The 26,708-nt window shown below is 51.5% G+C and overlaps 1 protein-coding gene across 1 annotated transcript; it reads left to right on the plus strand.

The window, feature by feature from the left end:
- The first annotated feature begins 8,229 nt into the window (after positions 1 to 8,229).
- CCM2L (CCM2 like scaffold protein) lies at positions 8,230 to 25,692 on the plus strand. The gene is made up of 10 exons (XM_054724168.1): positions 8,230 to 8,259; positions 8,757 to 8,915; positions 11,465 to 11,548; positions 11,644 to 11,827; positions 13,234 to 13,688; positions 17,897 to 18,032; positions 19,697 to 19,760; positions 21,957 to 22,086; positions 22,374 to 22,512; positions 23,607 to 25,692. Exons 1-10 carry the CDS (start codon positions 8,230 to 8,232, stop codon positions 23,918 to 23,920), a joined length of 1,695 nt encoding a protein of 564 aa, XP_054580143.1. The 3' UTR covers positions 23,921 to 25,692.
- Positions 25,693 to 26,708: the final 1,016 nt, after the last annotated feature.

Raw genomic sequence — 26,708 nt, forward strand, 5'->3', positions numbered from 1 at the left:
TCACGGCCAGTTACACACACGTCGGAGCCCTTTGTGAGGTGGGCGCATTGAGGGTGTGGACCCAGATCCTCTTGACTGTTTCTCCAGGGCTGACCGTGCCAGTTTTCACCCCATCTTGTTTCACTTAAACTTTCCCTGGCTTGCAGCTTCCCTAAAAAATAAGTGTTATCAACCCATCTTACAGAGGAGGAAACTGAGGCTCAGAGATGTGATATGCGGTCACCCTTGGCAAGTTATTTTACTCCCCAGTGTCCTAGAATGGCTCATCTGGCATCCATTCTCTAGCATCCTAAAAGGAAAAGTGAAAAAATAACCTCTCTAGGAGCTGGGAGTCCTTACAGCTCCATGAGAGACCCAGCGAAGAGGGCGTATCCTGAGCTGGCAGTGCTGAGGCAAGGCTAGAGGCTCTCAGGGAAGCCATGGCCACAGTTTTGGACCTTACTCCATCCCCAGCCACTCATCTCAATCCCACAAACCTCCCCTCTGAACCTCTGCCTGCAAGACATCTGACCAGCAGAAACGGCCCTCAGAGAGGGCTGCAGGCACCTCCTCCTGCTTCTCATCCTCAGGAAAAACCTTAGCCCCTTAAGGACTCCCCCACCCTCACCCCCAGGAACTCAAGACCCCATCCCTCCAGGCCTGAGGTCCCTCTCCACCAGCCTGTCCTCCACTTTACCTGGTCCTTGCCGGTCCTCTGTTTCAGAGCGTCTCAGTGGAGAAGGGCACCATCCCATTCCAGTTGTTGTTTTGTTTTTGTTTCTGTGACAATCTACCTCAGCCAGTCTCTTCCCCACCAGAATTGGGTCCCCTGAGCCCCCGACTCCTGCTCCCCATTTCCTGCCCCACATCCCAGCCTAGCTGTTCAGTCCTCTCCCAGAAACCCTACAGGGTCCTTACAGAGAGAGTAGGTTCCAGAACCACAGCCCAGTGGAGTCCTCATGATGAGCCATCTGCCCTCCACATCCACGGTACTGATAAAGGAGAAATGGAGGCCCAGAGAGGGCTGGGGACTTGCCCAAGGTCACACAGGAAGTCAATGGCAGAGTAAGGCTTTTCCTGGAGCTGAGACAAAATTGGGTCTGTCTTTTTTTTTTTTTTTTTTTCTCAGAGAGGAAGGGAGAGGAGAGATAGATAAAAACATCAATGTTGCCAGAGAATCATCCATCAGCTGCCTCCTGCACGCCCCCTAGTGGGGATTGAGCCCGAAACCCAGCATGTGCCCTTGACCAGACTCGAACATGGGACCCTTCAGGCTGCAGGCCAACACTCTATCCACTGACCCAAACCGGCTTGGGCAGGTCTGTCTTAATTTTTCCAGGAATAGAAGAGAACAGGATGCTCTGGGTACCCAATATGCCAGGCCCTGCCCTGCCCTCATATCTTCATCCCCAAGAGACCAGTGTCCCCATGTCCAGGATAGACTTCTGTCTCCTAGTTTTCTTGAACTGACCCCTCAGGCTACTACTGATTGTGCTCCCCAAACCTCTCCAGGCACCACACACTCCTCATCATACCTCCATGCACTGATGTACCATGTGCCTTCTAATTGCCATCCCAGTCAAACAGCACAGGCCTCCACTCCTCCATGCCAGGGACTCCCAACAACAAAGTCTCTTTTGGTCCCCTCCTCTCATCTGCTTCATCCCAAAAATCTGCCTTTCCCCTAGCCAGCTCCCTGCTAAACTTGTGTCCCACAGGAGTGTGTCACCCATGAGAATTGGAGAAAGCAGAGAGTAGGGAAGGCAAGGCTGGGGAATGTCTGGGTCTCAGGGTGAATTTCAAGGGACAGTGTATCCAAGGAAGATCTTGCCTGGCAGCCCCAAAGTTCTGAAGGTCCTTTCCGTGGAGCTCACCTGGGCTTGGAGTGGACAGAAGCCTCAGACAGTGGGGAGAAGGTTTTCGGGAGTAGGGTGCATGGGTTGCAAATTCAAATGCCTTCAGGTAATGAAAATGATAACGTGGTGGTGCTAGACCATAGGGAGTGGTGAGGACTCTGGCAAACAGGAGAGTGCATACCCTGCCTATAGGTACTAAAATTCAAATATTTGAAAAATCCTGTGCTGGCCAAACTAAACACTCATGTTTGGGCCATGGGTCACCAGTTTGAAATCTCTGGTTCCAAATGAGAACATTCCGGGGAGCCCTACAGCTCCTGGATAGCCTCTGGGGAAGTTAAGGACAGAGGCCCTGGCTTCCTCTGAGACTTTTCTAGTCCAACCCTCAACTTTCACCACCTGGCCACCTAAGAGTTGGCCCCACTGATGAGGGGAGGGAGGTCAGGGCATCCCAGGGTCCCTGAGTTAGGAACCACCATCTGCTAAGGGCTAGAGACCCCTCCAGTGCCTGATGAAGTTAGTTTGGGATCTTCTCTAGTTTGGGGGCCCCTGGTTAGGAAGAACCTGCATTGGGTGGGAGGAGAGTCCAGGTTCAGGATGAGGACTGAAAGCCAGAACCCAACTGCCCCATCCAGTGCTGGCCCCTGTCACCCTTTGACACCCGTCTCCCTCCCAGGCAAAGCTGGAGATCGGGCCTGCAGGGAGAGGAGCTATCCATTTCCATACTGATGTGCTTTGTGATTTCTCAATGAAAGGGACTGAGTGCCAAGCCATGCGGGCAGCAGTGGGGATGGGGCCTGAGTACCCCCTTCCCAACCAGAGGGGCTTCTGAGACCCTGGGGCTGGCGGGAAAAGGAGTGGTATGTGCCATTCTGTTTGGGGAGGAGCTAGGATATTCCCAGGTTCTTGGATGCTTCAGGTTGAGGCAAGGGGAGGAAGAGCAAGAAATTGTGAAAGTGGGAGAGGAAGGCTCTGTCTGGGATGGCTTGGTTCCTGGAAGCAGAAAACTCCCCAGGGAGAGAGGGGTAGTTCCCTCCTGCCTGGCCACCTCCACCCTTTCCTTCTCACTGCAAGGAGGGGCTGCCTTCTCCCCAGCGATCCTGGCCTTGATTCTATGCACAATCATTGTAAGGGCACCCCCAGGCCAGGCCGAAGGGGTGAGGGCCTAGGGCACCTGCAATAATCCCAGAGTGGAGGGTAGCCTGAGGCACAAGGGAGTAAGAAAGGCACCAGATGGGACAAGGATATTTCTCTATCTCCCTCTCACCAAATCCCAGAATCCATCTCCATTGGGCTGAACCACCAAACTTGGAGGGGCCTCATACACAAAGCCCCCCAACCCCTTGGTTTCCCAAACCAGTCAGAAATAGCTGGAAAGGACCCAGCGATTCCCAGAGCCCCCTGTTATTATTTTCACCCCTGAGAATCCTAGAGTTTGGGAGATTCTTCTCCTAAACAAGCCTCAATTCTTGAAGAATAATTGATTTTCTCATATTCAATTAACTCAAGCTGAGCTTCTGATTGCAAATAAATGCTACCAAGACCTCAAGTTAGCTTCTAGGGCCTGGGGCTTGAGGGTTGGGGCATATCTGTGTTGTATCAGTGTTTACACAATTCTCAAGAGCACTAGTGGGCCAGCATTCCTGGGCCCGCGCCACCCCCCCCCACCCCCCCAGAGGTTAGGACCCCGAGGTGAGAATCAGCGTTTTAATCACCCAGCATCCCGTTTTACTGAAAGGATAAACCCAGAGAGGCAGCCAGCCCAAGGCCACACAGTGAGTTGGTGGCAGGCTGGGGTTTTCAGGGTGCAAGGAGCACTCCCAGCACTGACCCCTCCTCTCCACCCAGCCCCCCACTCCAGGAACCACTAGCCATGCCTGAGGGGCTGATTTCCCTCCCTCAGCACAATTCCGGGTGATTCTCGCCTCCCAAATTGGCCCCCACCCCTGTCCATTTCTGTCTCCTATTCCTGTCCGACCTCCTGGTATTTACTACATCTGTGCCATCCTCAGTCCTCCAACCCCGCTCACCCCTCTGCGCTTACCCCCCCGGGAGGGGGCGGGGCCCCAAGCTGGGGCTTCTGTACTGAGACTCTTTTGTACACCACGAACTTTTTGTATATTTTTAATTTTGCTGCGACATGAGATATTAAAAGTCATTTCAGTACGTGTTGTCTGTGTCCTATTGTCTTGGCTGTTCTGGGTCGGAGGAAGGAGATGGGGGAGGCGGGGCGGGGAGGAAGGACACCGCCCACCACAAACACATTTGGCTGGGCGGGTTAGGCTCCTACACAAAGCTCCCTTCATTGGCCAGAGCCTCCATCCGTCAACCAGAACGGACGGGGTGAGCAAAGGTTCTAGGAATTGGCTCCAAATGCTTCATTTTACAGGTAAAGGGGAAAAAGAGATGGGGTGCGGGCCGACTTGCCAGAGGTCAGAGAAGGAGTCCATGACAAACTCAGGACCCAGACTGAAGTTTCTAACCCCCCAAAACAAATATTTATTGAGTACCTACTATATGCCAGGCGCTCTTTACTCTTTTAGGCGCAGTCAATTGATATCTCTCTCTCTCTCTCTCTCTCTCTCTCTCTCTCTCTCTCTCTCTCTCTCTCCCTCTCTCTCTCAAAGAAAAGGACATATCCTCAGGTGAGGATTACAAAAAATAAAAGGAGGGGTTGTGCTCTCCCCTGGCTCTGTTTACCCTTCACTGGCCAGACTACAGCTGTGGAGAGCCCCTTGAAGCAGAGAGCAACCCCCTAGAGCGTGGAGCAAGCTAGGAAGCCCCTGGGCCCTGCACACCTGGGGCTCCCACACGGTCCTGGGCCATTTTTATGATAGAAGAGATAAGCTTCCCTCAGGTCTAGGCCACTGCTCTTTAAGTCTCTGTTACAGCCAAAATGTATTCTGGCTAATCTAGCTGGTCCTTAGGTCCCTGAGAGAGGCCTTCTGGAGGATCTCTGGGCAAGGTTTTCCCTCATGATAGAAACACACAAGACGGGGAAACCCTGGCAGGATCCTGATGGATGTATTTATTCCTCCTAAAGCCGCAACAGCCATCTTGCCAGCTGTATGCGTTTTCTAGAGCTGCCAAAACAAACGACCGCACACCGGGGGACTTAAACAACAGAAATTCATGTCCTCATAATTCTGGAGGCTAGAAATCCCAGGTCAAAAGGCCGGCAGGATCTGTTTCTTCCGAGACCTCTCGCGTTGGCTTGCTGATGGCTGCCTTCTCGCACTGTCCTCACACGGTCTTTCCTGTGTGTGTGCACACCCCTGGCGTCCGTCTGTGTGTACAAATTTCCTCTTCTCGTCGGAACACCAGTCAGATTAGGTTAGAGCCCACTCCATGGCCTCATTTTAACTTATCTCCAAAAGCAGTTACACTCTGAGGTACTGGGTGTGAGTGCTTCAACATGTAAATTTTGGGAGACACAATTCAGCCCATAAGCCCAGCAAAGTGGAAATGTAAGGAACTTGCTGCCATGTTTGAGCTGCTCAATTAATCAGCCCTGAAATCACTTACCATTGAACTTCCTGCCTTAGGAGATTGTCCTTCTTGCCTAGGCCGCCTTTGGTAGAGGAGTCTGTTCTTTGCAGCCAAAAGCATCACCATTCAGGCTCTGTGTGTTTGTTCAAGCTGTTCCCTCTGCCCAGAGTGACCTTCCTCCCCTATGCCCTTCAAGGCTTGGCTTGGTGAACGGCTCCTGACTCTGCCTTCCCCCCACTAGTCGCTTGCCTTATATCGGAGTTCTTTACCTGTGTGTGTGTCTCTCTCTAACCAGGTCAGGGTCAGCATATGCACTGAACACCAGCTGCCACATTCCCCCCTCCTGCCCCACGGCAAGCATTGATAATCAATCCCCTTTTCACGCTGGGAGTCGATCTGGTGTTTATAATCCTCTACACACACAGAGCTCCAGGCAGCCCCTGCCAATCAACTGGAGGTGGCTCAAAAGTGGTGAATTCCATTTGCCACCACTGCTCAGTCTTTGAGAGCAAGGACTTTGTTTCACTCCCCTCCTTTATGATTCACGAGCTAATTTTAATAATAAACGTTACCATTGTGTGCTTCTGTTTCCATTTAATCCCTGCAGCTGCCTTCTGAGGCAAGCGCCAGCATTATCCTGCTGTTGACACGCGAGGACTCTGAGCTCCCAGAGATGAACTAACTACCTGTTCAAGGTCATAAACATTTGAACGCAGGTCCACCTGTCTCCACCCACTTTCAGTGACATTTTCTAAGCACTAGATCTGTTTATGGCCCTGGGAGGGCGCCGAGGGGCCGCTGCAGGGAATACACAGAGAGCTTGCTGTTTCTAGTGGCACTCAGAGCACTTGTCCCATCTGCGATTCCCAGCAGTTCAGTGATGTTTGGAGTTCGTTCAGAAATAACGGAAGTCCTCATTTTACAGAGAAAGGAAAAGGTTTGCAAAAGCCAGCCATGGGGGTGCCAGAGCAAAAAGTCACCTTTTGCCCTAACCGGTTTGGCTCAGTAGATAGAGCATCGGCCTGCGGGACCAAAGGGTCCCAGGTTCGATTCCGGTCAAGGGCATGTACCTTGGATGCGGGCACATCCCCAGTAGGGGGTGTGCAGGAGGCAGCTAATCGATGTTTCTCTCTCATCGATGTTTCTAACTCTCTATCCCTCTCCCTTCCTCTCTGTAAAAAAAACAATAAAAACAAAAAATAAAAAATAAAAGAAATCACCATTCACTCCCTGCTGGTGCTGGGAGTTCAAGGCTTTCTCCAGGGGTTACGTGGGAGTTTTGATGTCAGGAGCAGTCAGGGATTGGTAGAGTAGTCTGCCTCTTCCTGTTGGCGGGCAGGCTAATGGAGATCTTTCTTCCTGCTACTAGGAGATGACTGGCAGGATGTAGGGGAGCAGGAGGGTGTGGCTGTGTGAGCTTGCACTGAGCAGTCTGGGTCGGTTCCCCCCCTGGAAAAGGGGAGGGAGGGAAGTGGGAAGGCTGGTAGCTGGCAGTCTCCTGTTGCCCTCACCCCCAGAGGCAGCCGGAGCTCCAACCCTCATTCCAACAGGCACTGACTGGCACACCCATGCTTTCAGAAAATCTTCCAAAACAACCCTGTGCATTGTTTGGCGCCTCCACTTCACAATCTCCAACCGCTTCCTCCATCCAGGGCCTGCTATCTTTCTTGCCACACCTCTGACTGCAGGGCGGGGCTTTGGGATTATCGTTCCCTTTGGAAAGACCAGAAGCTGAGGCCCAGAGAGGTTATAATAAGCAACCTGCCTTGGATCCTACAGCAACTCAGGTGCAGAGCTTGGGTCTCCAGACCCCAAGTGTCGTGGCAAGGGGAGGATGGGCCAATCAGAACCTTTCCAACTGTCGTGGGTGCGGCATGCAGAGTGCATAGGCCCTAGAGGTAAGTGACTAGGCTTCAGATCCAGACCAGGTCCCCCTCTTATTCACTGTGACTTCCTCGGCCAGCCTCTGCAGTTGAGCCTTTAAAAAAAAAAAAAAAAGTATAATGGGTGTAATATTGTAACCCAATGTTGTGAGGAATAAGTGAGACGAAATACATAGTGCTCAGCACAGAACCACAAAGGGGGCCTTATACAGGCCAGGACACAGAGACAGAGAGATAGGTAGTTGGTATTTATTGACCACTTCATGTGCCAGGAACTCTTCTAAATGCATTTAATCCTTACAAGGGCACTATGAAGTCAAACTGTCTATGCCCATTTTATGGATGAGGAAATTGAGTCACAGAAGGTTAAAGGATTTGCCCAAGGTCATAACCCTAGTAAGTGGCAAAGGCAGGATTCAACTCAGGCAGCCTGCCTCTGAAGCCCATTCAATACTGCCTCCCTTAATAGTGATGATAAGTTTTAACAATCATAACCTGCATGGACACAGTGTTGTATAGTTGATGAAGCACTTTCACACCAACTCTTTCATTTAGTTCTCACCACAGCAGCCCAGAGAGGGAGACAATATTAACTCCCAATTTATAGTGGGGAGGGGGAAACTGAGGCTGTGAAAGGGGGAACTGACTGGCCTTGCCAAAGTCACACAGCAAGGTCAGCAGTAGAAGTAGGGGTAGAATTTGGGATTTTCTGACTCCAAATTTAGGGGGACCCCTAGCCTCATTCAACTCCCAAGCCCCCTCCACAGCAAGCCTCTGGCTGGAGGCCTTGAAGCTGTCTCCCCAGGTCAGTTGCCCTGGCTGGCCTTCCACTGTTGAGCTGAAGGGTCCCAAGGCTACATCCCGCCCCCTCCACTCTGCTCACTATCACACAGGAGGGGCAGGAACTCCAGGGCTGGTGGAGTTTCCGACCAGGCAGGAAAAAGAACAAAGGGAAACTTTGGGGGGCGGGGGAGTGAAGGGGGGAGCAGTGGCTACGAGGGCAGCAGAAGGGACGCTTTACCATGGAATATGAAGTCAAGAAAGGGAAAAAGGTAGGTGGGAGGCTGGGAGGGATGCAGGGCGAGAAACGTCCCTGGAGCTGGGGCAGTGGGAAGCCTGGGGTGGGAGCGAGGGGCAGTGAGGGGCAGAAGCAAGGCCTTCCTTCTCATTTGGAAGGACTTTTCTCCTCACCCTTGAGCAGTCAGACATTTGGGTTCCAAACTCCCTAGCCTGTTCTCCCTGTTCTCCCTGGCCTCTGCTGTCCCTGGAATATAGACAGACAGACACCATCCAGGGAAACCCAGCCAGACACAGTCTTTTGGGAGATACTCCCAATCTCCTTCCCCGGTATCCTGGGGGGAATCCCTCCTGTAGCTTCTCAGTCCAAGGACCATTAATAGGCCATTCCCCTGCTCACTACCTCCCAAGACAGAAGGCCCTCTGCAGAGCAGGTCTGTGCTCTACGGCTTCCAATCTGGCTTGAGACACCTACCTGCTCCCCTGCTGGGCTCCTATCTACTGCCCTCCCTCCCCCCACATCTTTACACAGGGCCCCCTCCTCAGGCTGATGTTCCCAAAGGCTGCGCGCCGAACAGCCATTCGGAGCAGTGTGAGCCGCCGGCCCCTGCACTCCATGCCCCTTTACCCCCCTGACTACCTCATCGACCCCCAGATTCTGCTGTGTGACTACCTGGAGAAAGAGGTCAAGGTGCGTGCGGAATGAGGAGAAAGGGTGGGCCCATTCTTGGGGTGAGGGGTGTAGGGGAGGAAAAAGCGTTCCTCCACCCTCCCGGTGTTCCTGGCTGGTCTGAATATTAAACTGACAAATACAGATTCACAGGAGAAAAGCATCCACGTTTTATTCAAGTTTTGCACGTCCACAGGAGCCCTCACAAGAGAATGAAGACCCCCCGAGAAGTGACCAGAGCAGGAAGCTTTTATACCTCTTTGACAAAGAAACAATAACTGTGTGAAGACTTGACAAAGCCGAGGGTTTCGGGCTAGGGCTAGGAAAGGGTGAAGAAGTGACAAGGTTTGTTTACAAAGCCTTCTCGGGCCTAAGTCCCATCTCTGGTGAGAAGGATGTCTGCCTTCCTCCCTGTACAGAGAGGGACCTTTCACACAGATTTATCTCCTGCTTTCAGGAAAGGGGAGGTCAGAATGTTTTCTCAAACTCCTTTGGCTTAAGATATTCTTTTTTAAAATATATTTTTATTGATTTCGAAGAGGAAGGGAAAGAGAGAGAGAGAGAGAGAGAGAGAGAGAGAGAGAGAGAAACATCAATGATGAGAGATGCCTGCTGCACGCCCCACACTGGGGATCAAGCCCAAACCTGGGCATGTGCCCTGACCAGGAATCAAACTGGGACCTCCAGGTTCATAGGTCAATGCTCAACCACTGAGCCACGCCAGCAGGACAAGATATTCTTAATAAGGTGCCATATTTGGGGGTAGCATGTCCTGGACCCATCAAGAGAGACCTTACCTACCTCTCCCCACACCTACCTCTGAACAGCCCTGCCTCACACAAAGGAGACTCAGAGAAAGAATCCGGGCGGCCTTGCCCCTGCCTCAGACTGTGGACCCCCAGCAAGCGACCGCCACGGGCTCAGTCTCAGTGTTCCCATCTCAACATGGGGCTCAGAACCTACCCCTCGGGGAGAGCCGATGGGAAAGGGCTCTGTGTACTCAGAAGCCGCACCTTCCTGTGAGATTTCACTGTAGAGGCGTTGTTGCTACTCGGTGTCCAGGCTCAAGGAACCCAGTTCAGCAAACCACAGGGGACTGAGACCACTCAAGGGCTTGACTTCTATTTCAGGAACACCATGAAGGAGCAGTGAAGAATCCTCATTACCCAAGGAAGATTGATATGGGGTTTAAGAGTGTCAGATTTAGCAAAAATAGTTAAATTTGAATTTCCGGTAAACAAGTAATACTTTAAAAATATACTTTTTTTTTTTTATTGATTTCAGAGAGGAAGGAAGATGGAGAAAAAGATAGAAACATCAATGATGAGAGAGTCACTGATTGGCTGGCTCCTGCACATCGGCTGCTGGGGATCGAGCCCACAAACTGGGCATGTGCCCTTGACTGGATCGAACCTGGGACCCTTTAGTCCATAGGCTGATGCTTTATTCACTGAGCCAAACTGGCTAGGGTAGTAATACATTTTTAGCACTAATGTATGTCCCAAATACTGCATGGGACTAAAAAATACTAAAGCAACAACAACAACAAACATTTGTTGTTTATGTGAAATTCAAATTTAACTGGAATCTTGTATTTTATCTGGCAATCCCATATGGAGGGAAAAGCTAAAAAATAAATCCACTTAAAATTTGGGAACTGAAATAAAAGAAAATACAGAATAAAAAGAAAAGGTTTGATTAGTTAAATCTACCTAGAAGAATAAAACTAAAAGTAATAAAAGACTTCCTTCTTATATTGATGGAATAACATATAAGTTAAGTGATAGCATTAAGTTATAACTAAGAATGAATGAAGAATCAATTTATTGATTTGGGGCATCATTTTTCTCACAAAATGATGTCTGAGTTTGATACAACATTCCTTCCTTCCTATTTGATTTCTGCAACAAGATCACAAAGAGGGTGGGTGACTTGCACAGTCAGCTGATCCTGGTGTTTGGGGTGGACAGACCCACTCAGGTCAGTTCTTTCAAGCTGTTACAGTGACTTTTGATTCCATCATAGCTAAATAACTGTGTCCAGGCAATATAAGCTAGCAGTGAGAGGGTGGGCTGTGGTGTGTGGAGTCCAGTTTTGTCCTTTCTAGTGATATAAATTGGACATGATTTTTACCTTTGCTGTGCCTTAGTTTTCTCGTGCTTAAAGTGAGGATGAGTCCTGGCCTGTGTGGCTCTCCGTTGGTTGAACATTGTCCAGTGCACTGAAAGGTCGCCAGTTTGATTCCCGGTCAGGGCACATGCCCAGGACATCAATGTTTCTCTCTCTCTCTCCCACTCTCCCTTCTTCTCTCTCTAAATAAACAAAAAACAAAAATAATAAAAACAGATTTAAGTAAATAAATGAGGATGCATGTGCACAAAGCTCTCAGGACTGTGTTGTTATCGGGCTCAATAACAGTTACTATCAGGTTCTTATTATTAATTCAGATATTTCTATCTGTCTATCTGCACTGTATCAGTGAGGAGGTCAGGGTCCTCCAAGGCTTCAGAGTGACTTCTTTCTGCCCTTCTCCCACCACTCCCCGCCCCCCACCCCTTTTTGCCATCCAGTTCCTGGGCCACCTCACCTGGGTCACCTCCTCACTGAATCCCTCCAGCCGAGATGAGCTCCTGCAGCTGCTGGACACCGCCAGGGTAAGGCTCTGGAGAGGGGAGAGGCAGGGTCTGTCCCCTTCTCCGTCTCCCACCCAAGGCCCCGGGGGACTCAGGAGATCCGACCCACCACACAGCAGCTGAAGGAGCTGCCGCTGAAAACCACGGCGGAGCAGGACAGCATCCTGAGCCTATCGGCCCGCTGCCTGCTGCTCACTTGGCGCGACAACGAGGAGCTCATCCTGCGAATCCCCACGCACGAGATCGCCGCCGCCTCCTACCTGCAGGACGACGCACTGCACTTGCTGGTGCTTAAGACAGGTACAGCGGGTGGAGCCTGCACGGGCCGGGGCTGAAGATACAGCCAGGAGGTGAAGGGGACAGAAAAGCCTCAACTTCTTGTTTGGGGAATGTGTGTGACCTGGGGCATGAGCAGGCCTGAGGCTGTGTGACGGGGTGATGGCAAAGGCCTGACCACCCTATCCTGAGAGTAGGGTCCGGCCATGGCCATATGCCGTAAGACCGAGCCCAAGGCTGAGGTCAAAGAGTGGGCGGCCTGACCCACCATCCTGAGGTCAAGTGGTGAAGGCTGGAGAAGCCAGAATCCTGAGGCCCGGGAAGAGCAGGAAGTTAAAGGGCCTGGTGAAGGGGGCGTAGCCGCAGCGCTCCGAGGACAGGGCGGAACTTCGGCGAGGGGCGGGGTCTGGTCGAGGGGAGGAGTTTAATCATGGGGAGGAGTCTGATCGTGGGGAGGAGTCTGATCGAGGGGAGGAGTCTGACCGAGGGGAGGAGTCTGATCGAGGGGAGGAGTCTGATCGAGGGGAGGAGTCTGGTCGTGGGGAGGAGTCTGATCGAGGGGAGGAGTCTGATCGAGGGGAGGAGTCTGGTCGTGGGGAGGAGTCTGATCGAGGGGAGGAGTCTGATCGAGGGGAGGAGTCTGGTCGTGGGGAGGAGTCTGATCGAGGGGAGGAGTCTGATCGTGGGGAGGAGTCTGGTCGTGGGGAGGAGTCTGATCGAGGGGAGGAGTCTGATCGAGGGGAGGAGTCTGGTCGTGGGGAGGAGTCTGATCGAGGGGAGGAGTCTGATCGAGGGGAGGAGTCTGGTCGTGGGGAGGAGTCTGACAGAGGGGAGGAGTCTGATCGAGGGGAGGAGTCTGATCGAGGGGAGGAGTCTGATCGAGGGGAGGAGTCTGACCGAGGGGAGGAGTCTGATCGAGGGGAGGAGTCTGATCGAGGGGAGGAGTCTGACCGAGGGGAGGAGTCTGGTCGAGGGGCCTGGCCAAACGCAGGGGGCGGAGCTCGAAGCTAAGGTAGCCAGTGGGAGATGTCAGACCTTGCAAATTAGGGCGGAGCCTGAGGCCGGGGGCGGGGTTGAAGGGAAGACGGAATCCAAGAAGGGGACCCTGACCAGCGACAAGGTCCGAGTTAAGGGTACAGAGGGAAGGGACCTTTGGCAAGGTCTGAGGAGAGGAGCACTTGGGTGGGGTGGGGCGGGGCGGGTGGGAACGGCCTGCGGAGCCAGAACTAGGGGTGGAGCCTGAGGCCGGGGACGGTGCCCGATAGCGAGCACCCGGAGTGAGAGCGGGTCTGGCCTCAGGACTTTGAAGCCAAGGGTGGGGCCTGAAGCCAGGGGCAGGGCCAGGCGCGGCGGGACACCACCCCAGGTGGCCTCCGGAGGGCACCCTTAGCCCAATCTCCCGTGGCTGAAGTCTACCCCTCCTCTCCTAGGTCTGGGCGTGGACCCGGTGCCGGCCGGTGTAGACGCCAGCCCTGGCGGGGCCGGGCGCGACCCGGGCCCGCCGGGCGCTGCCCCCGAGAAGCGGCGGGTGGGCACCACAGAGCGGCGCCACACCATCTGCAGCCTGGACTGGCGGATGGCGTGGGGCGGGGGCGCGGGAGCCGAAGCCCGGGCCGGGGGCGGCGGCGGCAGCCTGGAGCGCCAGCGCGCCGGGGCGCGGGCGTCGGGCAGCTGGGAGCGGCGGCAGACGTTCAGCGGCAGCTGGGAGCGGCGGCACGGCGGCGGCGGCGGCGGCGCCGGCAAGCCGGGTGGCAGTTGGGAGCGGAGGCAGGCGGGCGGCGGCGGCAGCTGGGAGCGGCGCCACCCGGGCTCCAACCCTCTGGACCCGCAGGACCCCAGCCCCGACGCCTACTGCAACCTCGTCATCCTGGCTGTGGCCAACAGGGTGAGCCCGAGGGCGCCCCGCGCCGCTGCGCTCTGCCTCCCGGGCGCGTCGGGGCTGGGCTGGTGCCGCTTCCCCCCTTCCCCCCTACCCGGCCCCATTCACGAGGTTCCTGGGCACCTTCTCCCTCCTTCTGCCCTTCCTAGGACTTCAGTTACGACCTGTGAGCCCATGACGCCAAACGGCTTCCAAACTCCAGCCCCGGACCCTTCCAGGACACTGACCCCTAACTGTCCCAATAGGATGCAACTCAAAATAGACTTGATTTAACCCCTCCTCCAACCCTGCTCTTTCTCCAAGATCGTCAGTGTGCGAACTACCACAGTAACAATCATGAGGACACGAATCCCCAGCAGGAATCGAGTGCCAACCCGTGCCAGACACAGAACCAGCATTAACTTATTTCATTCTAACTGTACCCAGTAGAGGGAAATATTTCAGTCGTATCCATTCCATAGAGAAGGAAACCGTGACCCAGAGACTACGAAACTTGGGCAAGGTCACGCAGGAATCAGTGTCGATTTCAACATTGGTACCCAGAAAGCTCAGGGCCTGTTCTCACGGTGACTATGTCGTCACCCAAAGCCTTCCTGCCATTCTTTCCTTGCCTACCCTCCCTCCACCCATTCTCCACAATCACCCTTGTTTTTATTCATTTGACCATATTTATTGAGGGCCAGCTTGTGCTGGGTATTGGGCTAGGTGCTGAGGGTACAGAGATAAAGGAGACATACCTGGTGTCCTCCCTTAGGGAGCTCACAGTCTAGCAGACACGGTCAAGCCCTGTGGCTTCTAAGCTTTTCCTCTGGCCCAGGGTCCCCTGGTGAACAAAACAGACATGTTGCCTGTCCAAAAGGAGAGATGGATAATAATCAGAAAACTTGGACTCTGGAGCGGATGCGCTCTTCCTTGAAACACTTTCTCACTTGGCTTCCAGCTCTCCCCATTCTCCTGGTTCCCTCCCCCTCCCCCCTGACCTGCCCTCCATGTCCCTGGCTGCTCCTTCTCTAGAGCTGCTTCCTCCTCTTCTCTGCAGCTTCTTAAGGCTGGAGTGATCCAGGCTTAGCCCTTGATCCTCTTCTCCCTTACACCCATTTCCAGATGGTCTCTTCCAGTCTTAGGGCATTTAAAACCCTGAGAACTCCCCCAGAGTTTCTCTCTCATCATCAAATCTCCAGACACGTTTTTCCACTCTGCCCCTTCATTCGAAGGTCTAATGGCATAAAAGCTGAGCTCCCAGTCTTCTCCCCCAAACCTGCTCCTGCCTTGGTCTCCCAGTCTTTTTTTTTTTTTTTATATTTTATTGATTTTTTTTTTTTTTTTTTTACACAGAGGAAGGGAGAGGGAGAGAGAGTTAGAAACATCCATGAGAGAGAAACATCAATCAGCTGCCTCCTGCACACCCCCTACTGGGGATGTGCCCACAACCACGGTACATGCCCTTGACCGGAATCGAACCTGGGACCCTTGAGTCCGCAGGCTGACGCTCTATCCACTGAGCCAAACCAGTCAGGGCGGTCTCCCTGTCTTGATTGATGGCAGCTCTGTCCTTCTGTTGCTTTTACCAAAACCTTGCAGTGATCCTTGGCTCCCCATTCTCTTCACACAACCCATATCCACTCTCTCAACAAATCCTCTTGCCTATTTTATTTTATTTTTTTAATATTTTAATGATTTTTTACAGAGAGGAAGGGAGAGGGATAGAGAGCTAGAAACATTGATGAGAGAGAAACATCGACCAGCTGCCTCCTGCACACCCCCCACCGGGAACGTGCCCGCAACCAATGTACATGCCCTTGACCGGAATCGAACCTGGGACCCTTCAGTCCGCAGGCCGACGCTCTATCTACTGAGCCAAGCCAGTTTCGGCCTCTTGCCCTATTTTAAAAATATAACCAAAACCCTTCCATTTCCCCACTCTCCACAGTCCCCACCCAGGTTCATCCATCTACAGGCTGAATCATGCAGTCACCCCTCACTGGTTTGGCCCTTGCTTACAACTCTTCCCCCACAGATCAGAGCAGTCCTGTTAACAATTAAGTCACATTATGTCACTGCTCAAAATCTTTCAGTGACTCCCCACTTCACTCAGAATAAAAGTGAATGTCCCTACAATTGCATATAACATCATCTACCTTATATTAGTAGCTCCAGCCACCATCCCCATTACCTCTCTGGCCTCATCTTTTTCTACTCTCCCCCTTCATCACTCCACTCTGTACAGACTGGTCTCCTTGTAGAGTGCAAGAGACCTGTGGGTCCTGGGTGGTTCACTGTGGTATTTGCAGCTCCTAGAACAGTGTTTGGCGCATAATGGTTACTCAATAAATGTTGAATGACTGGATCAATTAGGTCATATTATATTATTATACCTTGTGATAGGGACCAACAAGAAAATAAGCAGGTTGCAGTGATAATTAGGGAGGAAATCTATTTTCCTAATCCATAGGAAAAATGAGTTTGTGCCCTATTTATCCCAGTGGACTGTGAGGGCTTTAGCATACAAACCTCATCTCATTCGCCTCTGAGACCCCAGAGCCTTGCCCTACAGTACTTGCCACACTGTAGGACTAAATGAGAATTTATGGACCAAATAAATAAATGAAAAGTTGTTTTCTAGGAGTTTCTTAGCCTCTGGCCTCCTATCTAAAACATTGTGGTCCCAAGGAGGGTACAGGAATTAGAGTAAAAACACCTGGTGTGGTTCAGTGGTTGAGTGTAAACCCATAAACCAGGAAGTCACAGTTCGATTCCTGGTCAGAGCACACGCACAGGTTGCAGGCTTAACCCCCAGTGGGGGTGGTACAGGGGACAGCCAATCAATGACTCTCATCATTAATGTTTCTATCTCCCTCTCCCTCTCTCTGAAATCAATTAAAAACATTTTTTTTTTTTAAATCTGGGTGCTAATGTTAACCAATGGCATGAGCCTGCTGTGTGAGCCTGGGTGAGCCATTTAATCACTCTAAGCCTCAGTGTCTTTAACTATAAAATAAGGATCCTCTCTTCCCTGTCCATTTTGTAGGGTTATTGTAGGGCTCAATCTGGTTTAATAGTTAGTACATTCCCCATCCCAAAATGCCTATCCTGGGTCACATTTTTACACCTGAGCTTTTTTTTTAGAGATACAAAATAGGAAATGCCTTCATGGAGTTAATCTCTTCATCATTTATAGTCTTTCTGTGTCTCTTGCTTGAAGGCATAACGAGGTCAATTAAAGAACTAAATTCTGCCCTAGCCAGTTTAGCTCCATGGATAAAGTGTTGGCCTGTGGACTGAAGGATCCTCGATTGATTATGGTCAAAGGCACATGCCAGGGTTGCAAGGCCTGATCCCCAGTAGGGAGCATGCAGGAGGCAGCCAATCAAAGATTCCCTCTCATCATTGATGTTTTTATCTCTCTCTCCCTCTCCCTTCCTCTCTGAAATCCATAAAAATATTTTTTTAAAAAAGAAGCAAATTCTTCTTTATATTTGTAATCTCCAAAAAATTTCACCCAAGGACTTAAGTTCCCTCCTTCTACCAGAGACTGAACTTTATGTATTCATCCCGCTTCCATTTTTGCCCTGGGTGCCAGGAAGCTCATATCTAAATATGGCCTCTGGTAGTGTAGTAACTATGTTGAACCTAACATTTTTATACACTTAATTCTTCCTCCTCCTACCAGGTATTGGGAGACCTGGCTCTAGTCCTGGCCAATCACTTTACCTCTCTGGGTTTCACTTTCCTACCTGTAAACTAAAACAAATTGGGGCTTATTTTATGTATTTTTAAAATATTTTTATTGATTTCAGAGAGAAAGGGAGAGGGAGAGATAGAAACATCAGTGATGAGAGAGAATCATTGATCACTGCCTCCTGCATGCCCCACACTGGGGATTGAGCCTGCAACTCGGGTATGTGCCCTTGAATGGAATCAAACCTGGGACCCTTCAGTCCACAGGCCGATGCTCTATCCACTGAGCATATCCGGCTAGGGCAAGGGGCTTCTTTTAGATAAGCTTCAGGAGGGCCCATGACTCCCCCAGAGATTGGTTTGCATGTGTGCATTTTTCAGGACAGAAGGGTTAGAATCATCATTGGATTCTATAAAGGCGTCCAAGACCCAAAGAATAGCCATTTTGATGGGAAATACCCTCAGAGCCCTTTTATTGAAAGGTATGTGTGTCTCTGTGAGCCTCCTCACACTGTGCCTCCTCCTCCCCGGGCCAGGATGCTGCCGAGGAGTCCTGCGCCCTCATCTGTCAGGTCTTCCAGATCATCTATGGGGACCAGAGCATCGAGTGCGTGGACCGGGCTGGCTACCACTACACATCCACGCCCGAAAGGCCGTGGCTCTGCAGCCGCAGTGAGTAGTCGAACTCCTGACCTCCTCTCCTAAGAAACATCCTAAAGGCCAGGGGAGGGAGGATGCCCCAAGACTTAGGGCCAGTGGAAGCCTTTAAGGGTTCTGTCTCTCCTGCAATAACAGTGTACCCCCAATATGGTTGTTTTTTTTAAATGTCCATTTTCATGATGACCTCAAACCTAGCTGCTTCATAGATGTTCTGGTTGTCAGATTCAGAACAGCTGAACTTCCCTCTCCCTTTAGTTTTTGTGTTCCTTCTTTTGCAGAACCTTAAGATAGTGCATTGTCTGTTTGTGAAGCTGGCTAGCCCCACTAGGACAGTAGGTCAAAGCCAAAATTTCAAGACTGGTCCTTGAATGCAATCAAGGGCTGGAATGAGAATGAGGCCCATAGAATATTTACTGAGCACCAACCATGTGCCAAGCAACCTTGTCCGTCCCGTTTGCCACTGTATCCTGTGTGCCTCGCACAGGACCAGGGACATCACAGATGCTCCGTTTTATTTTTTGAATGAATGAAAGAACTCTCTGTGAGGCCTTATGATTCCAGTTTTACAGATGAGGACATTAAGGTTCAGAGTAGTCAATAAAGTAATCAAGTATACACAGCTACTGAGTATCAAAGTTAGGATTCAAACCCAGGTGTGTGTGATTCTAAAGCTTCTATCTGCAACAGCTTCACTCCCCATGCTGCCTTCAAGGCCACTCAGTGGATTTCCTCAGGCACAGCCCCCTCGGCGTGGTCCCTGTTTGCATAGTTCCAGCAACAGGGAGATGGCTCTTTACTTCTGGAAGCACTCCCATCTGTAGGAACTGGCTTGAGGAAGCTGGGATAATTCATTAACTGTCGCAGGAATGATAGGCAAATAAATGAGGTAAGGCAATAAATATTTCAAGAAATTCATTCGACAAATGTTTATTGAGCACCTACTATGTGCTGGGCTCTGCAAATCGCCAGGTTATATTGCTGAGCGAAACCAGATGTGGCCCTGCCCTTATGAGGCTTGCATTGCTGAGGTAATGTGACAGTAAGTAGTTAAATAGCTACAAAAATACAGTGTAACCACATGCTGTGCTATGAGAACATATAATGAGGAACCAGACTGGCCTGGGGAGTCAGGGGAGTCCTGAGGAAGTAGCATTGAGTGAGTCAGGATCTGAAGGTGAGGCTAGTACCTGGCTCTGATGACATAACAGTGCTAGGCACAGAGCCAATTCTCTGTAAACAGTGCTTCTTTACTCTCAAGACTGAGTTCCTTCCCTCTCAAAGTTCTTTTTTGAGCCACCTCAAACACATCCAGTTTACAAAATCTCCCTCGCCTGTTCCCGCATCTGTTATACCCAAGACCCTCTGGGGTAGACAGGAACGTGATGTCCCCATGTTGGGGAAGTTGAGGGCCAGGAGACAGGAGGTGAGTTGCCCAAGATCATCTGTGTGTCAGGGAGTGAGGTGTGTGTGTGGGAGGGGGGGCAGGAACCATGGTTAGAAGCTTCCAGTAGCTGCCCATTTCCCAGTAAAAGCTAACGTCCTTACAATTGCTTGTAAGGCCATCTGTTCCAGCCACCATCCCAGCCCCAGGGAGGGACTGAGGTTGAGGCCCCAGAAGCCGGGGATGCTGGTCCCTGCTTTGCTTGCTCTGACAGCCCCTCTGTCTGTGGTCCCAGGTGACAGCTGCCGAACCGACGGGACTTACGCCTATGATGCCGACTTCAGCTGCTGCAGCTCTTTGTGGGTACCACCCTTGCCGGGGACCCCACTCTCGTCCCCCGCCCCCCCACACACACACCTGTTCATAAACAGGGTTGTGCTTCTAGGCATTCTTGAACCCCCTGTGGGTAAGACAGGTGGGAGAAAGTGCCCCACTTTGATTTGTGCTGAGACACGGCATTGAGGGTGGGAGGTAAACTGAGCTCTGATGAGCTCGGAGGATTCATACCCCGAGAGACCTAGGGTGCCGCCAGAGCCCAGGAGTGGCCACGTAGGCCTGTGGTTCTCTCCCAGTCACCCAGACCGAGGGGCCTGCAAGGTCCAAAGTCACAGCTAACGCCAAAAAGTGGTTTTGGTCTATTTTAGTGGAGGCTCCATGTAATAGAAAACCCTAAAGAAAAGGAATAGCTTAAACAAGATGGAGCGTCCCCCCCTGTCTTTTACATAAAATAGTAGCCCAGCATTTCATGCATGGTCTCGTGGTTGTTAGGGGCCCGGGCTTCTCTGTTCCTCCCTCCTCAGCACTTACTTCCATCCTGAAGGCCACCTCATGTCCCAAGAAGATGGTCATAGCTCCAGCCATCGGGGCAGCATGCCAGGGGCCTCTTTAAAGAGCTTTGCTGGAATTCCCGCTGGCACTGTTTGCTTACATCTCATTGGCCAGACTTGGCCACATGGCTACAAGTAGGAAGGCTGGAAAATGTGGGATTAAAAAAAAAAAAGTCTCACCACCACGCTACACTGCTTCTCTGTAGGTAATAGAAAACGTAAGGACCAGGAGGCAGGTTGACTTTTTATTAAGCAATATATTTTTTTTTTATTAAGCAATATTTATTGAGCACCTACCACATGCCAGGCACTGTGCTGTGTGCTAGGGATACAGTGGGGAACAAGACAAGGACAAGACACGTGCTTAACACATAGTAGGTACACAACAAGTGAAGAAACACAAGTTCCCTGCTCTTGCATGGTTTACAGTCTAGCACAGGTGACAATGAAGTCATTATTTAATAGGAATGAGCATTAATGATAATAAGCACTAAAGAGAAGCTCAGAGTGCCGAGAGAGGCTGTGCGATCAGGAGGGCCTCTCAGAGGCGATGGCACTTGAACTGAGACCTGGAGAAGGAGCATTCTGGGAGAGGGCACAGCTAGTGCAAGGACTCTGAAGCAGGATAAAGCTGGGTGTGTTTGAGGATCAGCCAGGAGGCCAGAGTGACTGTGGCAGTGACTATGGTCGGAGAGAATGCTTGGTGAGATCTGGAAAGTCCTTGCATGTCAGGAGTAGACTTTGTGACCTCATTGGACAGAGGGTCTAACCCAGTCTGGGGGATCAGGGAAAATTTTCCTGAGAAGATGACATTTAAAATCTAGGTACTCTCCGTCCCTGGAGCAGGCCCGTGCGTCTCCTAAACTCTAGGGGACCCCCGGAGGCTTGCAAACAAGGAGCAATGGGCAGGGGCAGCTTGTCCCAGGTTCACCCCCTGAGCCTGTCTCCAAGGCCTCTCTTCTCTGACTCCAGGGAGCGGACAGCAGCCCCACCATGGCTCACGTTTTTCTCATAAAATTTCTAGAGAGCCAAAGCAGCCCCACCTAGTCTCTCTCCTGTTTCTTCTACCCTAGGCCCTTTCTTGTTTCACTGCCCCCAGCTTTAATAAATGTACTCTCACCCTAACCGGTTTGGCTCAGTGGATAGAGCATCGGCCTGCGGACTGAAGGGTCCCAGGTTCAATTCCGATCAAGGGCATGTACCTTGGTTGTGGGCACATACCCACTGGGGAGTGTGCAGGAGGCCGCTGATGGATGTTTCTCTCTCATCGATGTTTCTAACTCTCTATCCTTCTCCCTTCCTCTCTGTAAAAAATCAATAAAATATATATATTTTTAAAAAGAATTAGCTGAGCAAAAGATAGGGGGAGAGAGACATTCCAGGATGATGGAACAGAATGTGCAAAGGCCCAGAGGTGAAGAGATACTTGGAGTATTAGAGGAAAAGAAGGCAGGGTGGCCTGAGCACAAACAGCAAGAGTGATAAGGGGCTTGAGAGGCAGCCAGATAATGTGGGGCCAGATAGTGTAAGGCCTGGAAGGAGAAAATGGGACCTAGGATGAGGCCTCAGGCCCAGAGCACTGGTAGCTATGCCTTCCCACATTCCACCCACGGCAGGGGAGGAGCTGGAGAGAGATGAGTGAGGACCCCTTTCTGCTTGTCCCTGCAGCAATGGCTCCCAGGACACATTTGAAGCGTGTTACAGCGGCACATCCACACCCTCTTTCCATGACTCCCACTGCAGCGGCAGCGACCACAGCGCCTTGGGCCTGGAGCAATTGCAGGACTACATGGTCACGGTGAGCTGGGGCACCAGTGCAAGCAAAGGCCTAGAAATTGGAGAAAACATAGGTTTTTCCAGGAATCATAAGTAATCTTGGACATGACTGAAGCATAAGGCCCAGAGTGGGACATGAAGTTAGGAGAGTAGACTGAGGCCAGCTTGTTGAAAGCCCTAAACTAATGTCAGCGAGCATTTTCAGAGGAGGGCTGGGCCAAGTATGCCCTTAGAGAGGGCTCTGGGCCTTTCAGGCAGGGGTTGGATTGGGGTGCTTCCTGGGATTGATCTCGAATGGTGTCCCCACAGTTGCGGAGTAAGCTGGGCCCCCTCGAGATCCAGCAGTTTGCGCTGCTGCTGCGGGAGTACAGGCTGGGGCTGCCCATCCAGGACTATTGTTCAGGCTTGTTGAAGCTCTACGGGGACCGGCGCAAGTTCTTCCTCCTCGGTGAGCCCCCTCCCCCACCCCCAAAGGTCAGCCAAGGCCCCTGCACGGTCATGACATTCCTGGTCAGTCTCCAGGCTGGGAGTGTTTGTTCCTTATCTCTCAGCCCCTGATAAGGCCAAGATGATGAGATCCGTGGAGCTTGTGAGAAGACCAGGGGCAGAGAGGAGAAGGGACTTGCCTGCAGTCACAAAGTCAATAAGAACAAAGCCCTGGTATAACCATCCCATCTTCACGGCAAACCTGGGAGAGGAACCGATCCTTCCCATCCGACCCCATGAGGAAGCTAAAAGGCTCAGAGAGGCCAAGGAGCTTGTTCAAGGTCACACAGCTAGTGAGGAGGGCTAGTGAAACAACAGTGGGAATGACAGTATTACTAAGTTAACATGTATTTGGCCATTACCATGTGCCAAGCTTCACCTCGTTGAATGGCCTCAGTTCTGGGAAGTAGGAGCTATTATTTACCCCCGATTTTGCGGATGAGCAAACTGAGGCTCAGAGAAGCAAAGTACAGAAGTCACATAGTTAGTAGTGACTGAGGTGAAATGAGCTCACGTTTATGGGGCACTCGGTGTGTGCTAAGTACCTCATTTAATCCTAACATGCCGACCAGGAGGAGATGGGTACTTACCTCAGTTTTACCTGGGAGGAAAGTAAAGCTCAGAAGAGTTTCGTGTGTGTTTTTAATTTATTGATTTTAAACAGGGAGAGAGAGAAAGAGGGAGAAACATCGACTTCATGAATTCATTGGTTGACTCCTGCATACGCCTTGATCAGGGATGGAACCTGCAACCCTGGCCTCTGGAAAACTCTCCAACCAACTGAGCCACCAGCCAGGGCCCAGAGCAGTTATTTCATGAGGGTCACACAGCTCTATAGTGGGGATGTGACGATAATAAGCTAACATGTAATGAGCATGTGCCATGAACCACGAGATCTGTCATTATTCTCTGGCTCAGAGTCAAGGAACGTGTGCAAGGCCGCACAGCCCGTGAGTGGTGGGCGGGGATCTGAACCCTGATTTCCACCGGAGGTGATCCCTCTGTGGGAGGGGAAGGGGCTGAGCCCCCAGGAGTCACCCGCCCCTTGGCCCGCAGGGATGCGGCCCTTCATCCAGGACCAGGACATCGGCTACTTCGAGGGCTTCCTGGAGGGCGTGGGCATCCGCGAGGGCGGCATCCTCACCGACAGCTTCGGCCGCATCAAGCGCAGCATGAGCTCCACGTCGGCGTCCGCTGTGCGCAGCTACGACGGCGCGGCCCAGCGGCCCGAGGAGCAGACCTTCCACCGGCTGCTGGCGGACATCACGCACGACATTGAGGCGCTGGCCCCCGACGACGAGGACAGCACAGACGAGGAGGCTCGGGGCTCCCCGGGCGGCAATGAGGCATCCGAAGACAACTACCTGTAGCCTGGAAGGCGGGAGCGCGTGGCCCTGCAACCTGGCCTTTGACTCTCACTCTGGTCTGGGGAGGTGCCCATCCTCGGGGCCCCTACTCACCACCACCACCCTCACCCTCACCCCCAATCCGGCCTCCATTCCCCGTCTCAGATCCTGCCCTTAGGGCTCCGGTTCCTAAAGTCCGAGGCAGTCGCTTGGGGCTCAGATAGCCACTCTGCCCGCCCGCCCGGGATGGGCAGCGTCCCCCTGGCTCCCCTTCGCCCCTCCCCGGATCCGCAGCAGGACACCCGCTCCTCCCTGGACTGGGCTGCTTTCTGAAGGCCACGCGAGGGGTGATGAGTGGGCTCCACCTTCTGGCCGACTGAGAAAAGAATTCCACAGCCCAGAGACCTCAGTTCCTCCTCCTCTACAGCTGGAGAAACCGGGGTTTAAAAGGGGGAAAGGGACTTGAGGGAATCTCCTGATTCTCCTGCGATGTTATCTCAAACCGACCAGGCTTAATCTGTAGAGGGTGGAAGGTCTAAACAGCAGGGACTCCCTCCCCCCCTCCATCCTCCCCAGTCCCCACCTCCCCACCACCACTGAATCAGATCATCAGTGTGGAGTAGAGGTTTTTCTCTACTGGGAGTTGACTCGGAGGAGGGTGATCTGGATCCCAGTCCTAAAGCTCCAAACAAGTTGCTTATTCAGATCTTTGATTTGGAGCCAGACAGACCTAGGGCTGCCCTCTCCAACCTGCCTTTGGATTTCTTTGGCTACCCAAGACCCCTGAGAGGGGGTCTGGTTAGTGTCCTAGTCCCTATGCCCCCATCTCCTCGCCTGTCAGAGGACATGGGCCCCATCTGCCTCAGGGGGAGGTCACGGAGATTAACCAAGGTCAAGACCTTAGTGCTGGGTCTGCCACAGGACAGGCACTCAATAATCACTCTTCCCTTCCGCATCTAACACGTTCTAACTCAGTTTACCTGTCTTTACCCCGTGTGCACTGGGCTGGGAACTGAGGTGGGAGTGAGATCTAAGAAGACCCTGAGGGAGCACAGTTTGGGAAGAGGAAATAGGACTTGCCCCTCACAGCTCCATTGCAGCCTGGCTTCATGCTCGAGCCAGAAAAGAAAAGTACCCGCGACTCCACAGAGCCATCCGAGGGGTCTTGGGCAGCCAGAGGAATCTAAAGGCGGGGTTGGAGAGGGCAGCATACGTGCAGCGTGTGGCCCGGCCCAAGGACAGGCTTGGAGGCTAAAAGAAATGAGCCCTGAAAGGAAACCAGAGACTTGCCTAGAAGAACTAGGCAAGTTTATCTATAATAACATTACAGAGCCCTCCATGGCAAGACACGTGGTTCTTACTAGGAGGTGGGTGTTATCACCCATTTTTAAAATTGATTGAGAGAGAGAGAGAAACATCGATTTTTGTTGTTCCACTTACGTATGCATTCATTGGTTGTTTCTTGTATGTGTCCTGACTGGGGATCGAACCCACAACCTTAGCATATTGGGTGATGCTCTAACCAACTGAGGCACCCAGCCAGGGCTACTATCACCCATTTTAAAATAATAACATTATTGTTAGGGCTTCAGGGCCACAGAGTTCCATGATTCATACTCAGTTTGTGGCAAGAGACCATCTCAGCATAATTGGTCTGTGCAAGACACTTTTGCTATTTGCTCTGTTTTATTTTCCCCTTATGTCTACACATTCCCCACACTCCTCCTCCCCATCATGGGCACCCACTCCTATGTGTTGATGTGTGTCCCTGGACATAAAACATACAATGCTTTGTGTGTGTGTGTGTGTTTACACTACATAAAGAGTATTGGGTAGGGATCTCATTTTGTTGCTTCTTTCTCACTTCATAACATGTTTTCAAGATCTACCCATCTAGCTTGTTGCAAAATATCCCAAGCTGAGCATCCGCTGTTTTATGTATCCATTCCCCCAGTGATGGACACTCAGGTTGTTTCCAGCTCCCTCTTACCACAAACAACACTGAGATTAGCATCTTTGTGTATGTCTCTTACGGAGCTACACGAGCATTTCTTTGGGCTCTATACTCAAGAGTAGAATTACTAGATCACAGGTCATATAGGTTTTAAATGCCACTAAATTCTGCTAAAGTGGCTCCACTAGCAACCTGAGAAGGATGCTCTCTCCCCACGCTTTCATCGGCTTTTACATGATCGGACTTTGTAATTTTGCCTAGAAATCGGGTGGTAAGGTGGCATCTCATTGTTTTAACTTGTATTTCTCTATTAATCCTGAAATTCAGAACCTCCTCCTATGCTTGTCAGGCATTTGGGCTCCCCCTTCAGTGAACTGCCCGTTCACACCTTTTGCCCATTATTTATTGGGTTTCTTGTCTTTTTCTTGTTCATTTGCAGGGGTAACTTATACATTTTAGATATTAACCTCTGGTTGGCTGTTGATGTTCCAGATACCTTCTCCCAATATGTTGCCCATATGTTATCTATGGCAGTGGTTCTCAAACTTTAGCATGAGTTAGAATCTCCTGGAAGGTTTGCTAAAACACAGATTGAAAACTTCACCCCGAGGTTCTGGCTCAATAGAGCAAGCATGAGTCCCAAGAATTTGCATTTTTAACAAGTATTTAGGTGATGGTGATGGTCCAGGGATCACACTTTGAGAACCCCTGGTCTAGGGTGCTTTCCTTGGAGCAAATTTGTTCCATTGAACAAATCCTTAATTTTGATCTTTTCAAGTCTATATATCCTCATTTTATGGATGAAGGAACTGGAGCTCAAGGAGGTGGAGTGAATGACCCAAGGTCACACAGTGAGCT

This window comes from Eptesicus fuscus, chromosome 12, assembly GCF_027574615.1.
Source record: "Eptesicus fuscus isolate TK198812 chromosome 12, DD_ASM_mEF_20220401, whole genome shotgun sequence".
NCBI classification, from domain to species: Eukaryota; Metazoa; Chordata; class Mammalia; order Chiroptera; family Vespertilionidae; genus Eptesicus; species Eptesicus fuscus.

What these genes read in the sequence shown, in the direction of transcription:
- CCM2L (XM_054724168.1), top strand. Translation starts at nt 8,230, where the DNA reads ATGGAATATGAAGTCAAGAAAGGGAAAAAG. An exon ending in CTTGCTGGTGCTTAAGACAG is followed by an intron (nt 11,828 to 13,233) that starts GTACAGCGGGTG and finishes CTCCTCTCCTAG; the next exon opens with GTCTGGGCGTGGACCCGGTG. An exon ending in TGCAGGACTACATGGTCACG is followed by an intron (nt 22,087 to 22,373) that starts GTGAGCTGGGGC and finishes GTGTCCCCACAG; the next exon opens with TTGCGGAGTAAGCTGGGCCC.